Source organism: Pteropus medius, unplaced genomic scaffold, assembly GCF_902729225.1.
Source record: "Pteropus medius unplaced genomic scaffold, Ma_sr-lr_union100, whole genome shotgun sequence".
Classification (NCBI taxonomy): domain Eukaryota; kingdom Metazoa; phylum Chordata; class Mammalia; order Chiroptera; family Pteropodidae; genus Pteropus; species Pteropus medius.
The window spans coordinates 2,909,740-2,935,207 of record NW_024343578.1 but is presented as its reverse complement, the minus strand read 5'-3'; the positions used below and the strand labels follow the sequence as shown (position 1 = coordinate 2,935,207).

The window sequence follows — 25,468 nt, the reverse complement described above, 5'->3', positions numbered from 1 at the left end:
CAAGTTTTTGATACTATGTGTCTTCTTAAAGAAGGCCCTCCAACATTTCCTTTAATACTGGCTTGACGTTAATAAATTCTTTTAGCTTAATTTGTCTAGGAAGCTCTTTAGCTGCCCTTCGACTCTAAATGATAGCTTTGCTGGATAAAGTATTCTTGGTTGTAGATCCTGGGTTTTCACCACGTTGAAATTATATTTTTTAGTTTTAGATTTTGTTTTCATTTTTTATAGTTTCAATTTCTTTGCTGAGACTCTGCTTCATTGCATTCATTATGCATATGTTATTATTTAAGTCATCAGATATAATAGAAAGTATTTTTTACTAATTCCGACATCTATGTCATCTTGGGATTAGTTTCTATTAATTTATTTTTCCCTTTACATCCCCTTCACTATGTATCACATATTTTTGTTCTTTGTATTTAATAACTTTTGGTTGTATAAAGGACATTCTGAATAATATGTTTTGGAGACTCCGGATTCAGGTATTTTCATCTATGATATGTTCATTTTTGATAATTCTTATCTATAGGTGAGACATTTTGATGAAGCTGTTTTACTGTTATCAGACTGTATCCTCAATCACAGGTTTTTTACAATACCTGATGCCTCAATTTCCATGACTTTCTGTTCTTTTTTTTTTTTTTTTTTTGCGGGATGGGGGCGGCGGGTGGGGGAGAGTGGTGTTGAATTGGTGTGCTTCCTGTTGGAATCTCTCTCTGGAAGTACTAAATTTTACCTTCTTCTGATCTAAGTCATTTACCTTTCTATATGTTCTTTCTCTCTTCATGTACTGAGGTTCACAGTTACAAATATCTTTAGATTTCATCAATGATAGATTATTTTTCTATTATTAATAGTCATTTCTGGGAGGCGAATGAGGGTAGAAATATCTTTACTCTGCCTTTTGAAACCTGAAGTCTCTTAAGTTATTCTTAAATGTGTTTAGATTGTAAATTCTTCTTTGGACTAGGATAGTTTCTCTTTTGCATTCCCTCGACACCATGAATTATAGGAGGTACATTAACAAAATGCATGTTGAAATCCAGGTACTTTGGGCACATGAAGTTCTCTGAAAAGTGTCCGTGTTTCTGGCTGGTTTGGCTCAGTTGCTGTCTAAGAAACAAAATTAAATAATTCTGTCTTCTATGAGCCACTGTTCCTGGTGTCCACTTAGCCAGTTTTCTTACAGGACTGTAGAGGCTTTCTATGCTTTCTCAGTGATGTATAGATCATTCTGAGAGAAAGGTGAACATCTTTTGATAGGCAAAACTGAAAGGCTGAATTCTATCTTAGGTTTGAGGAAAAGTATCATCCCTTAAGCTTTTAAAAATGGTATGCATGGGTGGTAGTCTTAAAGTTCAGCCTTAGGAAAATATGTTTATTCTCAAGATTTTCTCCTAAGATGTTTCTGAGAAAAATAATGTGAAAAAAATCACTTCACATATCCAGTAGCAGGTCTGATCTGCTAGAGTCCTATTCATTTTGAAGATAAATCTAGCAATCTGGGTTCATGGTCACACTATATACTATCTGTCTCAGAGCATCACCCATGAATTCTTAGCTGCTATGTTTCTCGTGGACTGGTAAACTCTCCTGTGCCCAGAAATAGTGGAGCATATAGATATCCTCGTGTGCCCTGGAAATGTCTGTGTTTCTGTGTAAGGTCTCTGTCAATCCAAAGATGAAGGGTATAAATGGAAACCTTCGTTGTTTTTTTTAATTAGCCTTCAGGGCACAGCCTGCTCTCCACGCATTGTCACAACAAAGGGATCTTTATTTCTTTGGGGATTGGTATTAAGATGCAGGAGTTGAAACTGTATATTTGTCATGCCTGAAACTGCTTTTATCTACTATTTCATCAGTGATCTTTGACAACTGATCTCCACTTCTGGCTTAACCATTTACTAGTTGTATAACCTTGGGCAAACTCATATCCTAGCTTAATTAATCTAGTTTATTTCTTTATAAATTGAGAGTGATAATATTTTTCCTGACCACCTACCTCAGAGGCTTAGTGAGGCCTGAAGGGTAGCATGGATATGGAAAAGTTATTAAAAATATTAAGATAAATTATTGATATTATGGCTTAGAAATCTTTATTTTTTATGAGGAGGGGTAAGGTAAAGAGGAAAGTCTTAGTTACCTCCTGAAAGAGTCCAGTTCTTGGGGTAAAAACAGAATATAGGACAATCTGGCACTCAGTTTGTGGAAGGCTCTATTGCTACTGCCACATTCCCCCCTTTACTCGGCCCTCCCTGCTCCTGGGTAGAGACAGACAGTAAGCCATACCAGGCTGGCCTCCCCTCCTCTGTGCTGCCAGGCCACCTACGCCTCTTGGCCTTGTCAGAGTGCTGACAATCAGCTCCCTGCTGCTTTCTCATCTTTTAAAATCCAATTAAACATCTCTGGTCACAGCGTGACAATTGTCTGGACTCCACACAGTGGAACTTCACCTGAGGTGGCATTAGGAAGCCAAAAGAGAAAAGCTCCTTTATCTTGGAAAGATCATGTCCACAGTTCCTAAAAAGGTGGAACCATTGTGAGATCTGGACCCATGTTCAGATTCAGTAGTTGCCCAGCTCAGTTCCCAACTTCAAGATGCTAAAGGTCACACAGCACTTTTAACCATGTCCACATGAGTTCCTGTGCCTAGAAGTGATCCTGGTGGTTTAAGAATCAGCCATGGCAGAAAGTATGTGTGAGAAACAGCAAGTCGGAGTGGAATGCCCAGCAGGGAGGGAATCTGGACTCTGAATCTGCTACTAACCAATTGGGCATGTGAAGAAGCTAATCTCTTCTTGGGACTTTAGCTTCTTTATCAATAAAACAGTGGGGAGAGAGACAGCGAGATCAGGATCTCTAAAGTTCTTCTTAACTTGAATGTTCTGAGGAACAGTTTCAGCTACTGAAATGTCTACCTTTTGTTCATCACCATTTGCCTTACACGTCCATAGGGCTGTTGTGTTGGACCAAGTTTCTGAAGACGCTTTAAAGTAAGTGACTTAAAAAAATAAGCCTCTGATCTAATTTGGTGATTATCAGGTGGACTTTCAGCATTTGGGGGCATTTTTCAGAAAGGGAAAATGGCTTGCCAGAAGTTAGAGTGTCAACAGTGGTACCCGAGGATCCATATCTCTTTCCATTCAGTTTTCTTCCTGCTGTCAATAGCAGAGCTCATTACATGATGCAATGATCAACACACTTTCTATGGTTGTGAGAGATTAGATTAGCAAAAAAGAATGACTAAACCATGGAGTAGTTGGGGAAGACTAAATGATAGAAGAGAGTCTAGGCTGGATCCAGACAGAGGAGTATGATTTAACTATACAAAGAGAAGGGATTCAGGTATTCTAAGTGAACTAGGAGGGTGAAGCAGGCTGGTGTGTCAGGAGGAGTCAGGAGCTGGCCTTGTGAGAGCAGAGGAAAATGAGGAAGGGCTTACAACCACTGCAATTCTCAGGCAATGTCTATGGGCTTGGTGCCCTAGGATCCTGAGAATCAAAGTGCGGTCTGGGAACTAGAAGCATGGCATGACCTAGGGCTTGTTAGGAATGCAGCATCTCAGGCTCACCCCAACCCTGACTGAATCAGAATCAAATCTTCATTTTTATTTTATTTTATTTTATTATTTTTATTTTATTTTAAAAATTTTTATTTATTATTTTTTTAGGCAAGGTAACCCTTTGTTGACCTCACAGATTGCAAGGACCTTGTCAGTTTACGATCCCTTATTTTTTAAGCCTACAGCACCTGATCTTCCTAGGTGGTCTTCCATCCAAGTACTAACCAGGCCCGACCCTGCTTAGCTTCCGAGATCAGATGGGATTGGGCTTGTTCAGGGTGGCATGGCTGAGACTTCAAATCTTCATTTTAACAAGATCCAAAAGTGATTCCTGTGCACCTTAAAGTTTGAAAAATATAGTTCAAGACAATGATTTTCTGCGATACTAATGCTTGGGCCCCACCTCAGGCCCCCTGAATCAGAATTTTCTGGGGAGGGGGCTTGGACAGTGGGAGTTTTAAGATGCTCTACCTTGTTGTCAGAGTTGAGAAATACTGTTTTCATGGCTGTAAGGCAAGAATGAAAATATTGGATCAGAAAATATCATGGTGAAAGAAGATCTAATAAAGATCAGTCAAGTAGCTGTATGAAGAATATACTCAGGAAATAGAAGTTAGTGGTGATGAACCAAATATACAAAGTGAAGGAAGAGACAACACCACCATGTTAAGTTTTGGTGGTTGAGAAAATGGTTGTGCTAGAATTTGCCATGGAGAGCTGGTTTGTAGAAGATAATGAAAAGTTAGTTTGGTTTAAGACATTTTTACTTAGATTTGTTGGTGACTACACCTGGCAGGTGTTAGGTAGTGTGGCATTGGAGCTTAGGTTAAAAGGTGGGACCAGAAGTATGGATTTATAATCCATTATCATAGATTGTTTCGAGTCATACAAATGGTACAAGGAGACCAGATAACAGAATAAAAGCTTTGGTTATGTATAAATTAGAATGGTAGGCTTGGAAGAATTTGAGAACTTTAGGCCAAACTTCTATGCATGAACCAAGTGTCTTCATTTCAATGATAGTGCAAGGCACGGCCTCAGCAACCCTCTACCTAGAGTCAGGGAAGTACTATGCTCTGGGTCACCTTGCAGAGCCCCGTGGAGTTCATCAACAGGAGGGCCTGGCCTGTGTAAAGTTCCCCTGCCAACTTTGTGACTCAGATATATGCTTCTACAGTGATATTTTCAGAGTACGATTATGTGTAGCAGAATATTTTTTTCTGTGGAATCATTAAGTTCTGTGTTCTAAAATCGGGGAGGAAGTACTCAGTGGGAGCAAACTGGGAACCTGCTTGAATGATGGGAGCCTAGGATTCACGCTCTGTACCAGGGCTCCAGAGCCCTAGCATCCTCTCCATAAGGGAACGTGTGAGTTGAGCAGTGTAACACAGATCATCTCAGCAGTAGGGTGTAAACCAGATTCAGGATACATATCAAGATGAGAGAAGTAGGCTTGGAGTTGGAAAACCAGGGTTCAAATCTAAGTCGGCTCTGCTACTTACTGGCAGTAGCCTTGTACAAGTTTGCTCCTCATTAAAATGAGGAATTTTCTCTTTTTTATGTGCTGTAGTGAGCAAATGAAATATTGCTTATGAGAGTGCTTTGCAAACTATGAGATACAATATAAATACAATGCTTTTTTAAAAAAAGGACACCAAAATGTCAATGTCTAGACAGATAAGGAAAAAGAGAACCAAATGAAATCAGAAGACTCATTTTCATGGTAGTTAGGGAGATTTTCTATCTTTCCTGGTGCACCAAAATGTAGGAATCTGCCCATTCGTTTCTGTTTCTGCTGTGATCTACTATTCTTCTTCCTTCAGCCTGAGACTCCCAAGTCAACCCTTTGGGTTTTTATGCACCTATGATGTACACCTGGTTCTTTGTGTGTTCTTGGCCTTTGGTAAAATTGTGAAGGAAGGAAAGTTGCCTATCGTGAGCTTAAGGCATGCTTCCCAAAGCAGGTGTGGGCATCCCACTTCCTGTCCATGCTCTTCTCATTCTTCTCCTCTCCCTGAGAAATTAAGGGCTCACTGTGATAATTCCAAGGATATTGGCATTTCAGATGGAAGACTAAACCTTTAAGCTGTGATGATGGAATTTCTGGCATCAGTGAGCTGGATGGGAGTGTATAGACTTTGATGCTTCTGGTATTCTTGAAACTGTAGTATACAAGCTTCTATCAAGTTGTGGGGTTGGCCTTGCGGTAGAATATTTCTCAGCCCTCAAAGATGTCATAAATTGTATGACCCACGTTATAAGTTCTCTGGGATTTTGTGAAATGAATGCAGTTGCATTACTTTGTTGACATTTTGTGAGAATCAAGAAGAGAACAGAAGAGAATAAGCTATTGTGCTCCTCACACGATAAGTACTATTGCAATACAAGGCCATTAATACTCTTTACACTGACAAAGCCTATTCAGAACTATAGCAAGCTTCAACCAAAAGAAATCTCATAAAAAGCAATTCACCTGTATAGTGCAGTGTCTTCAAACTTTAGCATGTATCAGAAGCACTTGGAGAAATTGTTAAAACACGCTTTCTGGGCCCCACTTCCAGAGTTTCAGATTCAGTAGGTCTGGGTGTGTTTGAGAAATGCATTTTCTAAGTTCTCAAGTGATACTGACACTGCTGTAATGGGAACTACACTTCAGAAACCATAGGTCTCATGCTTTATAATTTATAAAATGCTTTTCCATACCAATTCCCTATGATCCCTTGCACCTTGTGATTGGGTGAGGTAGGTACTTCACAGATGAAGAAGCAAGCTCAGAAAGACTATGATTGCTGAAGTCACTCAGCCAGTGACCAGCAGGGCTGGGACTCTGAGTCTCCCACTCTTACTGCCCCCTTTCTAGCTCTAAAGTACACCATTGCTGAGTTGTAGGATGTCAGCTAAGTGTTGCCAAAATGAGAACCTCAATCTTCTTTCTATAGGATTCTTTTTATTCGCTCTGCCTTCAGCAATTTATAGTAAGCTATAATGATTGGGGCACTTTGGAGATTTATGAAGAAATGTATGGAGGAAGAAGTAAAGGGGATGGAGGGAAGAAACTGCTAAGAAGAAAGGTCTCTGGGTGATGGGAAAGAACCCAGTCAGGCAGGAGCTGGGAAAGGCAGCCGAGGAAAGGTCTGCTGAAGGGATGGGAAGGAGGAGCAAACTGTGCGTAGAAAGTTAAGACTCCTGAAAGACCTTTTATATCATGTTAGCATTTAGCCTCATGGGACAAGATGTCCTGTCTGTTAGCCACTTGGATATTCTGCCACAGCATCAAAGGTCTAGTCTGTTTCTGATGTAGTGTGTTTGCAAAACCCTCCCATCCGCCCTGGCATTCTTTGCTATTTACCATTAAAGTAGTGTCAGTCTTTGAAAAATTATGAAACTCTTGATATGTTTCCCTTTCAGCCCCATGTGTTCCTTGTATTTATCAAAATGGAACACTAACAAATATTTATTCGGTTTTATAGACATGTTGACAATAAAGACTACCATGTGTGTCTCCCTGCCGTGGTGATTATTTTGCTCAATACATGATTGACTGAGATGTCTTCAGTGTATTATAAACACACATTAAAAATAGCAACGTAAAAAAAGATAAAACTGACAAATAGAAAGTTCCATATTTTTAGATGCAATACAGTGCCACCCTGGTTATTAGAACATGAAACAGATAATCCTTAGTGAGTTATCTAAGTATGCATAATGATTCTCCTTTAAATAAGTGGTTTTGGCTCCTACAATATTCCTCTCATTTATAAAAGTTTCTCAAATTGGAACCTTTTAAAAGTTGTATTTTTTTCCCTATATGTATGTTTTAATAACCTAGAATATATTAAAATCTGGCTATTTTATCAAATTTCAAACCAATGGTCCAATTCCAATTTTCATTGTCCATTTATCACCATAATCGTGAAGCTAAGAGAGGTTACTGCACTTTCATATTGCATTTTGTCAAACAGAAAGAAAATGTTCCTAAATTGGTTAAGTACTTTCTACTTTGTTAATCCAGGGGGATTAAAGGGATACAAAACACTCAAGATTTGTGCTGCCTATTTTTCTAAGGAGTTTATTAGTTAAATTGATGAACTTTTATACTACTTTTATAATTTCCTACTTAATGCTCCCCCAAAACATTTTTTAAGAGTTGAAAGGCTTATGTGTTTGTTTCAAGGATTTGTGACTTAGATTTTTTTTTTACAGTAGCAAGAAAAGTAAATAGGTCTGCATATGTGGTAAGTGCTAGTTCTGAGAGAGACCATTTAAACTGGTGCCACTTAAACTTCGGTTTTTATTTTATGAGTTGTATACTTAAACAACTGCTCTGAAGAAACAGAAAGGAAACTATGATGTTGGAACTATAAAATTTCTGATGTTTATTGACTCTATATCTCCCAAACAACTTCCTGTCCTTATAAATTTGCTCTTGTGGTTGATCAGATGCAGACTTGTATTACTTTTGCATTACATTGTGTGAATATATCAGTTTTATTTCAGTGTTTAGCTAATGCTTTTAACCTGGAGGTGGCTGTGTAGTAGTATTGACTAAGCCCAATATTGGTGGTGCTGTGTGGCGTGCGTGTGTGTGTGTGTGTGTGTGTGTGTGTGTGTGTGCTCATTTTCATGTTCAGCATGTGCCATGGGGCTGTACTTATGTGTATGTATGTAAATACCTATTTTACTATTATCTCTATTCTACTTTATCTTCTTTGGGAGTTATCAGTATTGACTGTTGAATCTTAAATACTAAAGCATGTACCGGAAATTAAAATCCAGCAAAATACAAAGACTATTAAGAAAAACACAACTGTGTTCAATTGCTTTGGGACTTTATAGAATGATAGAATGCAGTTAATGAAAGGGAGAGCCACTAGAGTGGCTTGACCTTAATGGGGACAGGGAGTTAAGTTCTAAAGTCAGGGCATAAAGGTAAGAACTAAAACCAAGCAAAGCGAGGGCAGACTCCTGTCAGCACTATTTAAATGGTGCTCTCTCTCCCTTTCTTTCTCTCTGTAACTGTGTATATTTAAATCATATAAGCTATATGATTCAACTTGACAGTATATGTCAGAGGCTCTACAACATTATTTTAAATCTTTGCAGTAAATCAATAAGATGAGTGATATTATCCCTGCTTTACCCCAAGAATGTGAGTTCCTCAAAGCAGCATAGCTACTAGCTGGCAAGACCAGGATTTGAGCCCGGATCCGCCTGGCTCCAAAGTTTAGGCTCTCTGGTATACCTTATTGGAATGGTAAGAACGCTTAGGAATCATGTTTTATAACCAATTTATTTCACAGATGGAAAACTTAAGACTTGTCCCCTTCACTGGTTCCTTCAGTCAGCGTGGAAAATGGGGTGTTGACTGTCTTACCAGACTCTGCCAGGATTTCCCAACTGGGGAAATGGAGAGGATTTGCTGCATTGGAGAGTGATGGATAAGATTTAAGAATTGGGTCAAGGGGGATGGGAATGAACCAGTTAAAGAAAATGGAATTACTTTGTCTGATGTGGACATAAATCCTGCTGTTCAAGTGAATAGTTGATGAAGGATAAAGACCAGCTGGGCTCTACTTTCCATGAGGCCAAAACAAAAAGAAAAGCCTTTAAATCTTGCTCAGTGGCATATAAGTCAGTTGTAACCAAGAAGTCCTGATGTTGGGGGTGGGGTAGGAGGAGGGTAGCTAATTAGCACCACAGGTTAGGGGTCCCCACTAGGCTGGGAGCTGTCTTCCACAGGTTTTTCTGTTTTCCTGGCCCAAGCTCAGAATAGCAATGCCCCTCTCAATAGCTACAGTTAAGAAGAAATATCTCCTTAATTGACGCAATTGAAACTTTCTGCACCTACGAATCTTTCCACTCTCTGATCCATCTTGCCTACTGACTGGGGTTAGAGTTATTTTTATGAAGCACAACTCTGATATCACTTCTCCTCAGAAGTGGCCCCAGCATAGCTGTTTTCAAAGTGTGGTTTATGGACCCTCAGCAGTAAGGTTGCCAGCTGTAGCAAATAAAAATGTAGGATGATTTTCCAATAAACAACAGGTTTTTTTTTTTTTTGGTATAAATATATCCCATGCAATATTTGAGCATCCTGCATTTTATCTAGTAACCTCACCTGGGGGATCTTAAGACCCTTTCAAGAGCTCTTTGAAGTCAAAACTATTTTCATAACATTAAGACTTAATTCGCCTTTCCTACTGTGTCGACATTTGCATCGATGGTGCAAAATCAATTATAGTTAGAACCACTAGTGTCTTAGCATGAATCAAGGGAGTGACACCAAAGTGTCCCAGTGGACACTGTGTTATGCACAATCACTGTCATGCACTCACAGTAAAAAAAAATTACCAGTTTTACTTAAGAATCTCCTTGATCAAGCAGTACAAATTATTATTTTAATTAAATCTCAACTTTTGTGTAGATGTCTTAATATTCTGGAGTCAGATGCGCTACCGTTGCACAACGAGGTCCTTCTTAATATTCTGAGTGACAAATTGGGATGTATGCATAAAACATCTCTGCTGCATACAATGGTTGTCTCATTTGTGTGATAGTTTGAGACGAGAAGCTGAATGGATTGCTTTTTCACGAAATACCATTTTTACTGACAAACTTTGGTATGCAGACCTGAGTATTTAGCAGATATTTTCTTGAAACTGAATGAAGTGAGCCAGTCACCTCAAAGAAAAAAAACTTGACAGTATTTGTGCCAATTATAAAATTTGAGCTTTCAAGTGATAATTAGAATTTTAAAAAACTTCTACCACTGAGAGCTTGACAATTTCCCAATACTTAAAGACTTTCTGATGAGACTGATGATGATACCAATGAATGTGGTGTTTTGATATTATACAATAAAATGTTTCAACATTTGGAAAAATCTGTGTAACTCAGTGAACCATATTTTCTAAATGACCAATGTGTGATGTTACCAAATTATGCATAGGTAAAAAGATCTATTCAAAGTACAACATAAACTGCTAGATTGTAACGTAACAGAATATGAAAAGTTCCACTGTCATAGTTTCAAATTCCACATTTCACCTAACCTTCAAAGGTTTAATTTTGATGTCATACCAAAGAAGAATATCCATCATTATCTGAAAAGGCTATTAAACCAGTCCTTCGTTTTCCAAATATGGGAGGCTGGATATTCTTCGTACAGTCAATCAACATTCTAGCACTATAGACTGTATATAGAAGAAGATAGGAGAATCTAGCTGCCTTCCTTTTAGCCAGACAGTAAAGGGATTTGTGGAAATGTAAAAGAATGCCATTCTTCTCACTCTTTCATTTTGAAAAATATAGTTACTTTAAAAAAAAAACAAAACTATGTTAACATGTATTGGGCTTACTACTATTTTAAAGTAACATTTTTTAAATGTTCTCATTTGAATGTTGAATATGGTAAGTATCAGTTGATGAAACTTACATAGGAAAAATTTTAAGAGTATAAAGGGGTCCTGAGACCAAAAAGCTTGAGAACTGCTGGCCTACAGATAAACCCAGACTGGTGAGCCAAATATTGGGGACTTTCCACTATCTCACTCGATCCTGCCTTTGCAACCTTACTTATTACCACTGTCTCTGAAGCACCTGCAGGTCCTTGGCTAACCACCTATTTATTGATTTCTGCACATGTTCTGGACTTTTCTGCCTGATTTTCTGCACGCCATTCTTCTACCTGGAACACATGTTCCCTGCTTTTATCCTCCTGTCTGGTGGGCTATCCTTTGAGTACAAGGGCCTGAGGATGGAGAGACTCATTCAGACCAAACTTCAGTTTATTATGGGTATTTTCTGCATATAGCCTTCGGGATGTTTGTCTTCCTTAAATAGAATTCCTGGAGTGCAAAAGACCCAGTTTTTCCTCTGTTTATATTTTTTTACCATCTAAGGGCCAAGTAAACTTTATGGGATTTTTATAAATATTAACTAATAATTTCTAGTGGTATCTGTAAGCTTTTATGATCCTGTGTAGATTAATCTTAGTATTTAGTGCCTGCTGTGAGCAGATACTTGGCAGTGGAAGGAGGGGTCTAAGGAAGTGATCTTTGCTTAAGGGCTTGCACTATGGTTGGGGAGACAGGATTTATAGCCAAGAAGCAATCAAACAAGACACAAGAAGATATGTAATCTAAGGAATAACCAGGTGCTATAGGACTTTGGAGAAGGGGAGGTGGGGGCGGGGTGGGGGTCATGTGTGTTTGTAGTGTTTGCAGTGTGTTTGTATTGGAGAAATCAGAGATGGCTTCTGGGAGGAGGCAGGGACTTGTTAAATAGGGAGGGTTTAGTTAGAGGTCAGCAAGGCAGGATTTCAGGTCAGCGAACAAACACAAGCCAGGGCAGAGAGTCAGAAATGAGCACAGCATGTTCACAGCCTAATGAGGAGACTGCTGACCACAGTGAAGGTGAATGATGCAAAATGATAAGGTTGAAAGCTAGTCAGAGGAGTTTAGATTGGATGTGGAAGGAAGGAGGAACCAGACTTTTTTTTTTTTCTTGGTTAGGGAAGTGACATGGTGTTTTTGAGCATGAGATGGGTTATTTGTGGGAGGAGGAAGGAAGATGGGGCACCTCATTAATAGACCAAGGGTGTGAGGTGGTGAGGCTCTGAACTAGGGTATCAGTAGGTTTTTTGAAATGAAATATATGCAGGTAACCACATCTAGGATACCAGCTCTGTGTCTTTAAATGGCGTGTTTTATATATTAAGGCATGGGGATTAAAACTCCACAATAACGTGTTAGTGACGTAATTGGGTCTTATTACATGTGGGTGATTTAGAGCTGAAATCTTTTATTCTAGCCTTTCCTCATGTCTCATTGTCTCAGCCACTAAATAATTGTGTATGGTTTGGGGTAAGTTACTTAACCCCTTGGTGTCTTGGTTCTGTCATTTGTAAAATGAGGATATTAATAGTATCTGTCTCATAGCCTTGTTATGAGAATTAATAGTTAATACATGTAACATGCCTATACTAGTGCCTGGTACATAGAAAGCCTTTAAAAATATTAGCTATTATTTATTTATTCAATAATTCACATTATTATGGGAATGTAAATATTTTAAATTACCCAATGGGCTAAAGCATTCAGAGCTGTGCTCAATGAAGGCCCTCAAAAAAGCTTACTGGAGACACTGCAAAGATGAGACTCAGAAGCTGGGATGGAAAAATGTTAAGTATTCTAATTCCATAAACTTATTAAGATCTAAAGTGTAAAACCTGGAGACCCGAATCACAATTTAATCATATCACTTCTCAGTTTAAACACCTTGACTGCCTCCCACTGCAGAGAAGATAAATCTGGTGTTCTTAGCAAGCCAGCAAGCCTTTTCCCACTGGCTTTTCATGGCCATCCCAGCCTTTCTCCCTAAGCCCAGGCAACCTGCCCCTCACACCCCATTTATTCTTTATAAAATTAGTCACATTTTTAATGGACTTTATTTTATAGAGCAGATTTAGATTTACAGAAAAACTGCACAGAGAGTACAAAGTTCCCATATACTCTCTCCCACAAGTTTTCCCTATTAAAATCTTGATAAGTATGGCACATTGTTACAATTGATTAACCAATATTGACACATTATTATTAACTAAAGTCCACAGTTAACATGAGGGTTCACTCTTTATGTTGTACATTTCTATGGGGTTTGACAAATGCCTAATGTCCTACATCCGCCATTACGGTATCATACAGAATAGCTTCGCTGACCTAAATTGCTCTGTCCTCCATCTATTCATCTCTCTTTCTTCCCTTTCCCATAAGTTAAGAATCCATAAAAAATGTCATCTCTTCTGTAAAATGTCTCAGATTCCCTCAATTATAATCTTTTTAATGCTTGCATAGTACTTTCTTCAAATGTTACACCTCCTATATTCCTCATAGTATTAGAAACGTAGACACACTTTTCTTCACTAGGTTATACATCCTTTTGGGAGCAGCTATGCCATAGGTTTGTCCGGAAAACACCTAGCCTAGACACTGTTCTTAACAAGTGCCTACGGATGCCAGCCAAACTGAACTGAATTGTGAGCAAATAGGTCTCAAGAGGCAAAGCTTTAGATCTAGAGTTCTGAAAGTGAGTTGTGTACATGCTTCAGGACTCATGGGTCCCTGGATGGGAAAGTCCTTTGAAAGAAAACAGCTTCTATCCCTTCAGAATTGGGCTCAGGAGCAGCCTTGGGTGAGGTGGCCCAGGTCAGCTGTATATTACTACTAGGCCACAGGGCTCTTCTCCACCTCTCCTCCTCTCCAAAAACAAGGCAAATGGAGTGGGGGAAGGAGGGAGGGAGGGAGAGAAGGGAGGGGAGAAGAGGAGAGAGGACCAGGAGCCTGGTTGTTTCCATCCTTCCAGTCCAGACAACCCCTTTCAGGAAGGTCCCTGGAGAGTCTTTTGTTTGGTCCCCACTCTCTCCCCCCAGGTGGCTCCTGACAATTGAAGATTCCCAGTGTGACTTCTTTGGTCAAAGAGGACTTTCCCTTAATTTCTTATTTTCTTATTTCATGCTGAGCTTTTTGCTTTAAAGACACTGTTCTCAAACGTTCTGAAACGCCGTAGGAACATGCAGATCGGAACAAAAGCAAATAAATCGAATCTTGTGAAGCAACACAGCAGACACCCTTCTCCAACAGCCAGCAAAACGTTAAATGAGAAATATCAGTCATCCACTAGATACAGTATTTCCCCGCTAGACAGGAGTTGCTGTTTGCAACCCCCTCCCCCTGCCCCCAACTGAGACAGTGGAGGCACCATGAAACAAACTACTCTCCTCAGCTCCTACACGGGCGTCAGCAGTTTTAGCAGCATTACCTATTCCTTCGACAACACAAACGGGTTGAAAGAACTTGGCTTTTACTTCCCTGTATCTGCCTCCAAACGCACATGTTGGGGAGAGAGATATGCTACCCACCTCAGCAGCCAAGTGTCTTAGAGCCCACAGCGGCGCCAGACTTAGCTTAGGGCGGGGGTGAGGGTGAGTACGCTTTGGAAACCTAGTTAGATCTAAAGGTGCTGTTACCTGGGGCATTGAGTGCTCTCCTGAGAACCCAGTCTCCCCATCCACCGCCCTTCCGCAACCTAAAAGAGCCGAAGGAAAGGGTAGGGGACACCGCTGGGTTCCGGAGAGGCAAGGGAGCCAGGCAGAGCCCCTAGACTGACGCGAGCGATGATTGCCCGCTTGCACCTGTGCTTCTAGGGGGCGGGGCCTCTTCAAGGTGTGCTGAGGGCAGAACGCCCGCAGGGAGCGGAGGCCGGTCGCGGGAGCTTAAGGGTCCCATCCTTCTGTCCCGAAGATATGCAGGGGGGAGGAGCGGTTAATCCGCACACCGCATTCCGGGGATCCGCAGGCCTCGCCTGCCTCTTTCATGGGGGAAAGGGGTTGAGCACACTGCGGCGCTGAGGGGGTTAAGCGGGCGGCCCGCGGCTGGAGCGCGCTTAACCCTTTGGTGCCCGTGGGTCAGCCGAGCCAGGCTGGGGTGGCAGCACCCCGAGTCTCACGCGGCGACATCCCAACCGCACGGGCCGTGCGGGGAGAGCTCCGGGCGGGGCAGCCGACCGTCAGGGCGCGGCGTGGCCCGTGGGAGGCTCGGGGCGGGCGGGGGAAGGGAGGGGGACGGCGGCGGCGGGCGCGCAGCGTCGCCAGGGCGAACCGGCGTGCGGCGCGGCGCGGCGGGCGCGGAGCGAGCGAGCGAGCGAGCGAGCGCCTCCGTCCCCGGATGTGAGCTGGGGCTGCCCGCGGTCCCGAGCCAGCGGCGGCGCGGGCGGCGGCGGCGGGCACCGGGCACCGGGCACCGGGCACCGCGGCGGGCGGCGGGCATGGGGGGCGCTCGGAGCGGCCCTGGCGGCCGGGCCAGCATCACCGCAGCGACCCTCCGCTAGAGGAGGGGACCAAGCCAATTTTCCTTTGCAGCAAAAAAAGAAAAAAAAAAAAGAAAAAAAATTACATGTATATATTATTAAAATAATATATACATCTTATCTTATTTTTTTTTAAAAAGTTTATTTTGCTCCATTTTTGAAAAAGGGAGCGTGGGTGGCGAGCGGTTTTTATAAATTATTGTTATTTTCTGTATCTGTCCTGTCCCTCCCCACCCCCTGCTAAAGCGAGAATAAGGGCAGGGACAGCGGCTCCTACCTATCGGTAACCCCCTTACCCGCTCCTCCCCCGCCCCAACGCCCTGCACAGTGCCCTGCACACAGTAGGCGCTCAATAAATGTTTGTGGATGATGATGATGATGATGATGAAAAAAATGCAGCATCAACGGCAGCAGCAAGCGGACCACGCGAACGGTGAGCAGCCAGAGCCTGGGCACTCATTGCCAGATCTAATCCTTGTCATGGTCTTCCCACTCCCTCTTCGTTCTCACCCCCCTCCCGTCTCTGATGCACTCGGTGGGTTGAGGGGGTTGCCGAGGATGCTTCTAGCTCAGTGTCATCTACAGAAAGGGGAGATGCGTGACAGCCACTCCATTCTCCTCTTCGGGCCTTGAATGTCAGAGTTAATTCTGCATTTGTGGGGTGGGGGCGGTCGTGGAGTCCGTGGAGTACTGAGCAGCCGGGGGGGCGGCGAGCCGAGGTGATTCGGGTTCAGTATCCTCGGGCTCAACTTTCGTCCAACGCTCCAGAGCGATGGAAGGGGGTGGCTGTTAGTCTTCAGCCCGAACCCCATTTCCAGCCCCTTTCTTGCCTTCTCCTTCCCCTGGTTGACTAGGAAGAGGGTGTCTGGTGGCATTCTGAAAATTCTGGGATTGCTGGGTTTCACCCTTCGCGCCGGTGGGTGAAGCACACCCCTTCCCTCGAGAAGGAGGCCGGGTGTTGGAATCGCCAGGGGTCGGTTCGAGTGCGTATTCCCGCTCCCAGCGCCGCTGTGGACACGTCGGTAACCTAGCAATGCCCGGGGAGTTGCTGCCGCTGTCCGGCTCCCCTCCCCAGCCCTGGCCCAGGCACCACGTGCAGCTACCACGCCGGCCGGGCTGGGTGGAGGAAGGCTGGAGCAACTACTGGCCAGCCCTCCTCCCTCCTCCTTGGAGGTCGCTGGCGCCCTCCACAACCTCTGTGGGCTTGCAGCCTTCCCAGGTGAGTGCTCCCCAAGGGAAGGCTTGGCACGACTCCTTCCTGGGCCAGGACTGTCTGCCGCTAACCTCAGTGGCCCCCTTTTCAGGCTGCTGGGCAGGCAGACCTGTGCTTGCTTTGACTCTCCCTTGTTCTGTTCTTAGCAAGAATTGATTTTGCAAAGCCCATCCCCTCTACCTGTGTCACCACTCTCACTTTGACTTCTGTCTCAGTAAGGAGGTTGTGACTCAAGGCAGGCAGGTGCCTGGGAGACCAGCTAGGGTGGTGGCCTGACCCAAAGCCAGAGGGAGCTTTGTACATCTTGGGGTTCTGCCCTTGTGCACCAGGATGCCAGCCTACACTGAGATGATTCCTGCTTAGGGCTGTTATAATCCAGCCTGTCTGTGGTAGGTGTAGGGGTACAGGCTGCTGGCCTTGTCTGTTTCTCTGGATGCTGGCTTGGCTGCTTCTGCTGCAATTTAAAATGCAAAAAAGCCCTAAAGATGTTTTCTGTTTTCAGAAGCCTGTAGAGGAAATGAGTCCCAAGCATCATGAATTTTCATTTGCAGGAAGTGTCAGTGAATAATCTAGATATTTGTTATAGGGCTTTTAGTATTGCCCTGGTGCCAGTGGAGCATTTTTTCCCCCTGTGCTGAAAAAAAAAAATGCATTTGTGGTTGTGGAAAGATGTTGGAGTAACACTCTGAAAATGATTAAGACTTTTGAATTATTGGCACTGCCTGTGTGTGTGTGTGTGTGTGTGTGTGTGTGCGTGCGATGATAGTTATTTTGGAGAAAAGCTGTTGTACAGATCTCAACTCATAGAGCTACTTGGGTTTTTAAAGTCAGAAAAGACGTGCCATAAATGTTGAGAATGACCTGTTTGTCTGAAGAAATACACTAAAAAATTCCTTGTGAAGACGTGGATATACAGAGGTATTAACTTCAATGGGCATCATGCAGCAAGGTCCTGTGTGACTGTCCCTTAGGTCAGAGCACTGGGACTTTTCTGGCTGCTCTGGTTGACTAAACCCCTGCTTCTGGAAAAGCAAGACTTGAACTTCAAAATGGAAACATGGGAATGATTCTCCCTTGTTATTGATGGGAGTCAACACTTGCTTTTTTCTAACACTGGATTCTTATTGTTTTTTAAAAAAAATTTTCTTTTTTTTCTTCCCAGAAGCAAACTATGCAAGAGGCACCAGATTCTCTCTTTCTGGTGAAGGACCAACTTCTCAACCGAATAGCTCCAAGCAAACCGTCTTGTCTTGGCAAGCTGCAATCGATGCTGCTAGACAGGCCAAGGCTGCCCAAACTATGAGCACCTCCGCCCCCCCACCTGTAGGATCTCTCTCCCAAAGAAAACGTCAGCAATACGCCAAGAGCAAAAAACAGGGTAACTCCTCCAACAGCCGACCTGCCCGCGCCCTTTTCTGTTTATCACTCAATAACCCCATCCGAAGAGCCTGCATTAGTATAGTGGAATGGAAGTATCCTTTTTTGGGGAAGTCTTTTTTATTTTCTCTTTTACCATCTGTTTTTTACAGGATTTGCGTCCTGAAATGGCATATACAAAGTGGTAGCAGTCTGGAATGTGAGCAATGGAAGAAACTGTGTAAAAGGTTTCATTGTATATACCTTCCTATTTCATTAGGGTGCAGAGGGGCGGCTGGGTGGTATATTTAGCTTATTCTGTGTGTGTGTGTGTGTGTGTGTGTGTGTGTGTGTGTGTGTGTAGTGGTGGAGGAGTGACAGCTTGAAACTTAGTGGTAGGTAACTAAAATATGAAGCTAGCCTTTGGTCATTTGACATTAGATGGTTAGTTTAAATCCCTCAGTATTTTTGGGCAGTGGTATACATTGAACCTATTCCAAATAAGATATGCTAATTAAAAAAAGAAGACTGCATGAGACTCTACTAGAAATAAATACATTTTTGACCTTTCGTGGAATCTTCTCATTCTGGTGTTTGGAATTTGCTTCTGAAACTCCAATTAATGCTAAGGTTGCTTCTAGCTTTGACATTTGGTTATTCTGATTGTTCAGGTAGCTACAAATCCGAACACTTGCTTCATAGGGAGGGAGCAATTTGCTCATCAATGCTATGACTTCCTGGAATTTCCTTTTGACAAGTTCCAAAAAGGCATTTGAAACATGAGCATGAGGGAACATGCGAAAGAAGAGGTTTGTGTGTGCCTCTTCTCCCCCCACCCCACCTCAGCCCTTAGGAGTTAGAGAACAGCTCTCTCAGTGGAGGAATTTGCAGTTGCTGCCTTTATAAAAAATTCAGTCTATGTCCTTGGACTGGAGTTACATTTCTGGGTGTCTCCTTTGTATTTTTAAAACTGAACTCCAAATGCCTCAGGATGGTTGTTATGTCCCAGATCTTGGAAAAGTAGGGTGCTCTGCCTGCTCACTCCTTTCCCTAAATCTGGAGGCCAGGATCCAGTTACTGCTACCCTTTAGAAACGGTTGAGTGAGGCCTTCTTTCTGTGCAAATGGCTTTCTAATTAGTCAGATGATTCATTGGTCTGGGTAAAACAAAGCATTTCCGTTTCTCAGAAGTATATTTGGGGCTGAAAAGAGGCCTTAAAGCAGTTCCTAACCATAGGAAGAAGTGTGAATCTAGGGCTTCCCCCACCACTCCCAGGATGGAGGGGCCACAATAAAAAGGGAGGATGTTGGTGACTTGCTACAAAGTGGAGCAGAAACCCTCTTATAGTTTGAGCACCTAGTCAGGCAGCTGTTTGCATGCCCTCTGTCTTAGCTGGCTATTTTCTGTGCTCATGGATATGAAGTAAAACGATCTAACTGTCTAGAAAGGTTTCGGAGAGAGCAGTCAAGTACAAGAGTAGGGTTTAAGGGGTTTTCATGTGTTTTTCCTTTTTAGGGAGTTATGGTGTCTCTCACATAATGAGGATTGTGTGGATTTTTTTTCTCTAAGTTTTTTTCTAGTCTGAGAATGAACACTAGTGTTGGCCCAGGAGGGAGCTAGGTAAAGAGGTGTGCCTCAGCGGCTTCACTGGAATCAGAGGCAGTGGTTGCTCTTAGCCAGAAAGATCTTCTTCTCTATAGGCTGCTGGACATGACTGAGTAAGCAGAGGCCTTTTGGTGGGGTCATTAATTTTATATGGAGTGAGGTGGGAAGCCTGGTGCTGTTTCTCTTTATACAAAGTAATTCGTATATAGCAATTTATGTGCAAGCAGTGACTTCCTGGATCATGCTGCTGACTTCCGTTCCTGCGTAGCCAGACACATGTGTACAGGAATTAGGGGATGTGGCTGCCAGTGCAGGGAGGAGCCAGCTTACAACTGGGACAGTTGGTAGATCCTTAAACAGTATATGATCTCTTTGTTTTTTCAAATGACATTTTCCTTCTAGTTCAGAGAGCAGGTTATAGAAATCCTCCTGAAGCCAGCTGTGCCAGGCCCAGTCAGCATGGAGAGAGTGAGAGCCCAGTTTGTTTTTGCACACAAGAAAGGCAGATTATCTTGCATCTTGGGGGAATGAGGAATGTTCACCTTAACAGGAGGAATTTTTAGGATCAGACTCATCTATTTCTTTATTGCTCTCTTCTGCTTGGCTTGTAAAAATCTTGTGGCAGTGAGATAGTATCCACTATTCCTGGAGACCGAAACTGAACCACCATAAAGAAAAAAAAACATTTATGTTTGGCCTTCCTGAACAGTGTAGTGTTTCTCAGATTTGGTGGTTTATCACTTAAATATTGGGAAATTAAAAAGAATGGTGGTGTGGAGGAGAGGAGAGGCAGAAAAAGTATGTTTCTGTATAGAATAACATTGGGGCAATTGGCTTTTAAAAACTGCTGAAAAGGAAAATTAAAAGGAGATTCTGAAGTCTTAAGGTGTCTTAAAGTTGGGTCCCTAGATAAGTGATTTTGTAATATTAAATGAGTTAATAAATATGAGCGAAAGCTAACTGGCTTTAATAATAAACCTATCAGCATTAGTAAGGGAATAATGTCTGCGTCCTTGTTTCAACCAGTGTTGAAGTTCTTAAAGGAGCTGTTTCATGAAACTCTAGGTATCCCCAGAGAGGCAAGGGCTCTTTGTCTCCTTTGGCATTTTTGGATTTCTCAGAAAAATATCAGGATGAATGGAGAAGAGTCTGTTCATATCTTCAAAGCTTTACTACTTCGAGGTGTTTCGTTAAACCAGTGGCCTCTTGTGGGTGAGTGAATAATGGGAGAAACACTGTTATAAGATCAAGCCCCGGAGTTGCAGATCAGGTTGGTACTCAGGAAGCCTTGCATTTTGAAGGCTGAATACCAAAAGAAGAAAAACAGTCATTTTGGCAGATGTCAAATTTTGTATTGCCAGTTTTGACAATGTCTGTTAATAATACCAGAATGTTTAAGCAAGTATCTCAGAGTGATTCTACCATACAGACCTCCGAGATTTAGAATTGTTAAATTGTACTTTGAAAGTGTCTGGTGCTGATTTCTTATGGCTTTTTATTTAATTTGTTTATAAATTGAATGCAATAGTGTGTTATCAACGGAGCTTCAGTCCAGCTGTAGTCTGAAGCAGTGATAACCATTGATTAGTAAGAAAGGCGAGGAGGGAGCTGAAGCCTGGCTTGCTTATTATAGTCTGTGAGGTATTGGAACAAGCCACGAGATAGTCGCAGGTATGATGCCGAAGGTCCTGGTGACTCGGCCTGTCCAAGTCCAGGCAGGAGATTCAGACCGACCCAGCCAAGAATAGCCCCCGAGAAAATGGCTCTAACACATGGAGTCAAGGATTTTTGTGGAAGAGATTTGTCTTGTCATGACTTCTCTTTGTGTCAGGAAATAAACAAACAGCCAGAAATTTAGCTTTCTATGGCCTCTGATGCTTTTAAAATGGAAAGAAGCAGAACCAGGTTCACACAGTGCCCTAATTGGATGTACTTTTAGGTTGTAATATAACATGTACAGCAGAAGAATGAGTGTAACATGATCCTTGTAATAGAGGAAAAGGACATGGAGAGGTCATTGGATAGGAAGATCTACTGTGAGATGACCAATGATGATTACTTCTGCTGGAAACCTAGTTGTCACAACAGTTAGTCGAAAAGGAACTTGTGCATATAATTCTCATTTTAAAAGCGATTCAAAAGTGGTGTGATTGGGAGTGTGATGAGAGAGATGGTTTATGTTTGCATAATACACACACACACACACACACACACACACAAACAAACAAACACATATGTATATATATACCTTAACAAAATTTTTCAGACCATTTGACATATTTATATTATTGGCTATTTTTGCCAATTGTGTGGCCTTAGCTATTTACATCCCATTCCCTGAAGATGATTCTAATTCAACAAATCATAACTTGGTAAGTGTCTAAGCTTAGAGTTCCTGATGTGTGGTTATCATTTGCCTCTATACTTAAAAACTGGCAGCTGGCTTTTTGACTGGTTCAAATTTATAGCTATGCATGTGATGTTTCCTGGAGCTTTGCAACAATGGGTTTTTTTACTTATATTTTCAAATTTATACTGAATGAACGTGTTTAAAGTCATGAATGTTGTGTAAATAGATGTAGAACATTTTTTGGAAGAGGTTTGTAGCAAATTTTTAAATAACTTTCTCTCCAAATAGGCTTTTGTTGTCTACCATTCTTTTCCTGATAATATTAGCTTTTTTTTTTTTTTTTTCAATTCAGTGTTATGTGGGGGCGGTGGGTACTCTGGTAGTTTTTTTGGTAAGTAGAGAATTATCATAGATTTTGTATATGAACTCTTAATTTTCAAAGAAGTAGAATACTTCCTGTGAAGTGCCCAAGATAAAATGATTCTATGGATAAATAAATTGGGATACTTCCACATGCTTTATTGCCCTCTTAAAGATTTGTAATGCACATTAGCTCAGTAAAAGCTCCAGAAAGGTCTGTAGTTAAAAACCAGTTTTATTTTGTTTAACTCAGCTAGTCCTACAAGTAATTGGTCATGGATTCTTTAAACATTTTTTGGCAGAACACATCGCAGAACCAGCGTTTCATGGATCTTTCTTTAGGAAAGGTTGATATAGTTTAAAAAAAAAAAAAAGCACTAAAGTGGGACTAGGAGCTCATCCCACTCGGCTGTCAGCTAGCTGTATTTTGAGGCATTTCCATATACTTTCTGCATTGCCATTCACCCACCTGTCAGTTAAGGGGATTGGATAAGATAACTGGGATTGTTTTCACCTCTGACATTCTGTAATCTTTTCTTGATGATCGAGAAGCCATCTCAGGATTTTTCTAGAGCTGCAGCATCCTTGCTGGGATCAATCTTTTATAATTGGAGGTTGAGCAAATAGGCCAAAGGAGGAGGGGGCCAGTGCCAGATAACAGGAAACTCTCTCCATTGTCTTGCTTTCTCTTCTTTTAGCTAGTTCCACTTGTTTTGGTTTCTCCTGGTGAAGCTGTATTTTAGTAGGGCTGGTTGTTCTTGAGTGTCGTGAAGACAGAGCTATTGTGGGGATTGCTCTGCCAGGTTCTGAAGATACTGAAATTATGCTTTTGTGCTGTTAGCTATAATGGTTTATGTATAGGATTTCATGTTACATTTTAAAATGTGTGGCATATTTCAGATGTAGCATGATGGCTATTCACCTTCAGGGTTTTCTGGTCTGATTTCTAGATAATTATAAAAACTTGGATATTGCTACTGAAAATACAATTGTAAATGGAAGTTAGATATACATATAAACACTGTTAGTACATATTTATACTATGCTAAAGATTTGCATAATTTTGGATATTTTAAATAGCTTCTGCTTTGGTAGTGGACAAGTGACATTAGATGGTCGTTTTAAAGGAAAGGCAGAAGTAGTGAAAAGCCTCCATCAATGGAGATAGATCATCATAGTCTAGGCCACAGATGGTGTCAGCCTTGTTACCAAATTTAACAATGTGGACGATGACCCAGTTTGTTGATTTTTGTGGCTCAAGAGAACATGATTAAACAAACTTAGATAATAAATACCTTTCAGAAAGGCAGATTAATTCAAATCAACGGAATGATTAATGTAGCTGCACATATAGCCAATTAATATTCTGATTTTTCCCAGGGAAATTAGGTGCAATAATGTAAGTATTGTTAGACCATTGGATTTCTCAGCTAATAAGCGAGAGAATAAAATATAGGAGATGGATAAATCTCTCTTCTTCTCCCTGGGAGCTCCTCCCCAGTGGATAATTTCTTGACAATTCTTTAAGAGTAGTCTTTCTTTGGGGGAAGTGGGCAGTGTGTTACTTTGGCCAGCCTTTCTAAAAACCAGCATGTATTCCTTTGACCTCTTAATATTCGGAAACTCACAGCATTCGTGTTTGTCTTGTGTTCACTTGGATGGTCACATGGCCAGATGAGTTTATTCTCTGCCTGACTCTTTAAATATTTCCTTTCCTACTGTGGGAAGGGAAGAGCTTTGTGGATTTCCCCCCTGACTCTTAGTAAGGTCCCATGCCGTGTCAGTCCTCCCGCCAGGGAGCCAGGTTTTTTTTTATACATTTGACCCAATTTGTACCCAAGTGATTGCTCTATTTTTGGGATTGGTTTAGAGGCAGCTGAACGAAGCTTATTTTTCATCTGTAGTAAATACCTTTCAGTTAATGTGAATGGCAAATCAAAGGGCAGAGACTGATATGGGTTGCAAAGCTGTATATGTCAGGGAGCTTGTGGGTTTTTTGTTTTGTTTTGTTTTTTGTTTTTTGTTTTTTTGCTTCATAGTGCTGTGGGAAATGTGTATGTCGAATACTTAGGGTAAGATTCGGGGCCAGCTTTGTGGAAGATGGTTCTGCCTTTAACAGATTGTTTGTAGTAAAATTATTACTTTTCTTGGATGAGAAATGTGGCCATCCCCATTGGTCCAGTGTGTGTTTGGTCTGAGTTGTGTGTAACTCAGCCAGCTTTGGGGATTTAGAAACCTTGGGGCAGCAAGTTTTCCCAGGGTTAGATTTTTTTTTTTTTTAAAATATAAACAATCTTAAGTTTCTATGTGGCTTACATTTGTGGACTTGCAGGAACTAGTGGAGGCTGAAGCCATGGAAACGGTGCAGCTCGGTTCCCACAGTAACATTTCTCTTAGTTCAGTCAGTAACAATATTTCTTCATTTTCACTTATTGAAAAGGTATATCATTTACTTAATTTTCTTCATAGCATGGAGATTGGGGGAGCTTGTCTTTATGGAGTGTCAGAGTGGGGATGATTACAATATCGTACTTTATTATGTTGAAAAACGCTTTATTTTGCTTCCCGAACTTGAATTTCTCATAAGCAAACTGAAGTGATAACAGTTTTTAGTTTGTGCAACCTGTTCCTGGTACTCCCCCCACCCCATGGCTACTGCCCAGTTCTCTCTAGTGCTGAACTGCCTCAGGTTACAACTCCAAAGTATGGATGCTCATCTGCCACTTCAGACTTTCCTTGAGGTCTGCTAATGACTGCACCCACAGAGGGCAAGGCCTATGGCCCTTTTTCAGCCAGAGTGCCTGGCTCCTACCAGGTGCTCCATAAAGGCTTAAACTCAACAATAAGTTTCTCTAAGTCTTTGACCCCTTTCTTGCCTCTTTTCTCATTTTGTTGAGGCCAGCTTGTGTTTTTAAGCCTGTCGACATGTTGTCTCTACAGCATCCCTACATTTTCCCCTTCCTTTACGTACACACCACTGTTAGATGACTTTTGCTGGATAAGTGATCTTGAGGCTTCCATGGCTGCCCACTGAGGAAGGGCCCGACTTCATGGCCAAGTCCCCCTTGGCCTGTCTGACCTCCTTTGGTTTATCCTCCATTCCTCTCCTTCGCAGGCCCACCCGTTTGTCCATCATAACTTCTTAAACACTTCC

At 41.8% G+C, this 25,468-nt stretch overlaps 1 protein-coding gene and 1 pseudogene across 5 annotated transcripts in view; one reads left to right on the top strand and one right to left on the bottom strand.

The window, feature by feature from the left end:
- Window positions 1–3,741: 3,741 nt before the first annotated feature.
- On the bottom strand, window positions 3,742–3,859 carry LOC120606352 (uncharacterized; annotated as a pseudogene).
- Window positions 3,860–15,221: 11,362 nt separating this feature from the next.
- The window catches only part of CACNA1D (calcium voltage-gated channel subunit alpha1 D), a 299,481-nt gene continuing 289,234 nt past the window's right edge, over window positions 15,222–25,468 (top strand). For 2 of the 5 annotated variants that reach the window (XM_039867426.1, XM_039867431.1), the window contains exons 1-3: window positions 15,573–15,863; window positions 17,806–18,115; window positions 21,871–21,976. In XM_039867426.1, the coding sequence (XP_039723360.1) occupies window positions 15,797–15,863; window positions 17,806–18,115; window positions 21,871–21,976 (483 nt within the window). In that variant the 5' untranslated portion in view covers window positions 15,573–15,796. Of the gene's footprint in view, window positions 16,650–17,805; window positions 18,116–21,870; window positions 21,977–25,468 lie in introns of all 5 variants that reach the window. The other 3 variants (XM_039867427.1, XM_039867429.1, XM_039867428.1) reach the window with 3 other exon arrangements.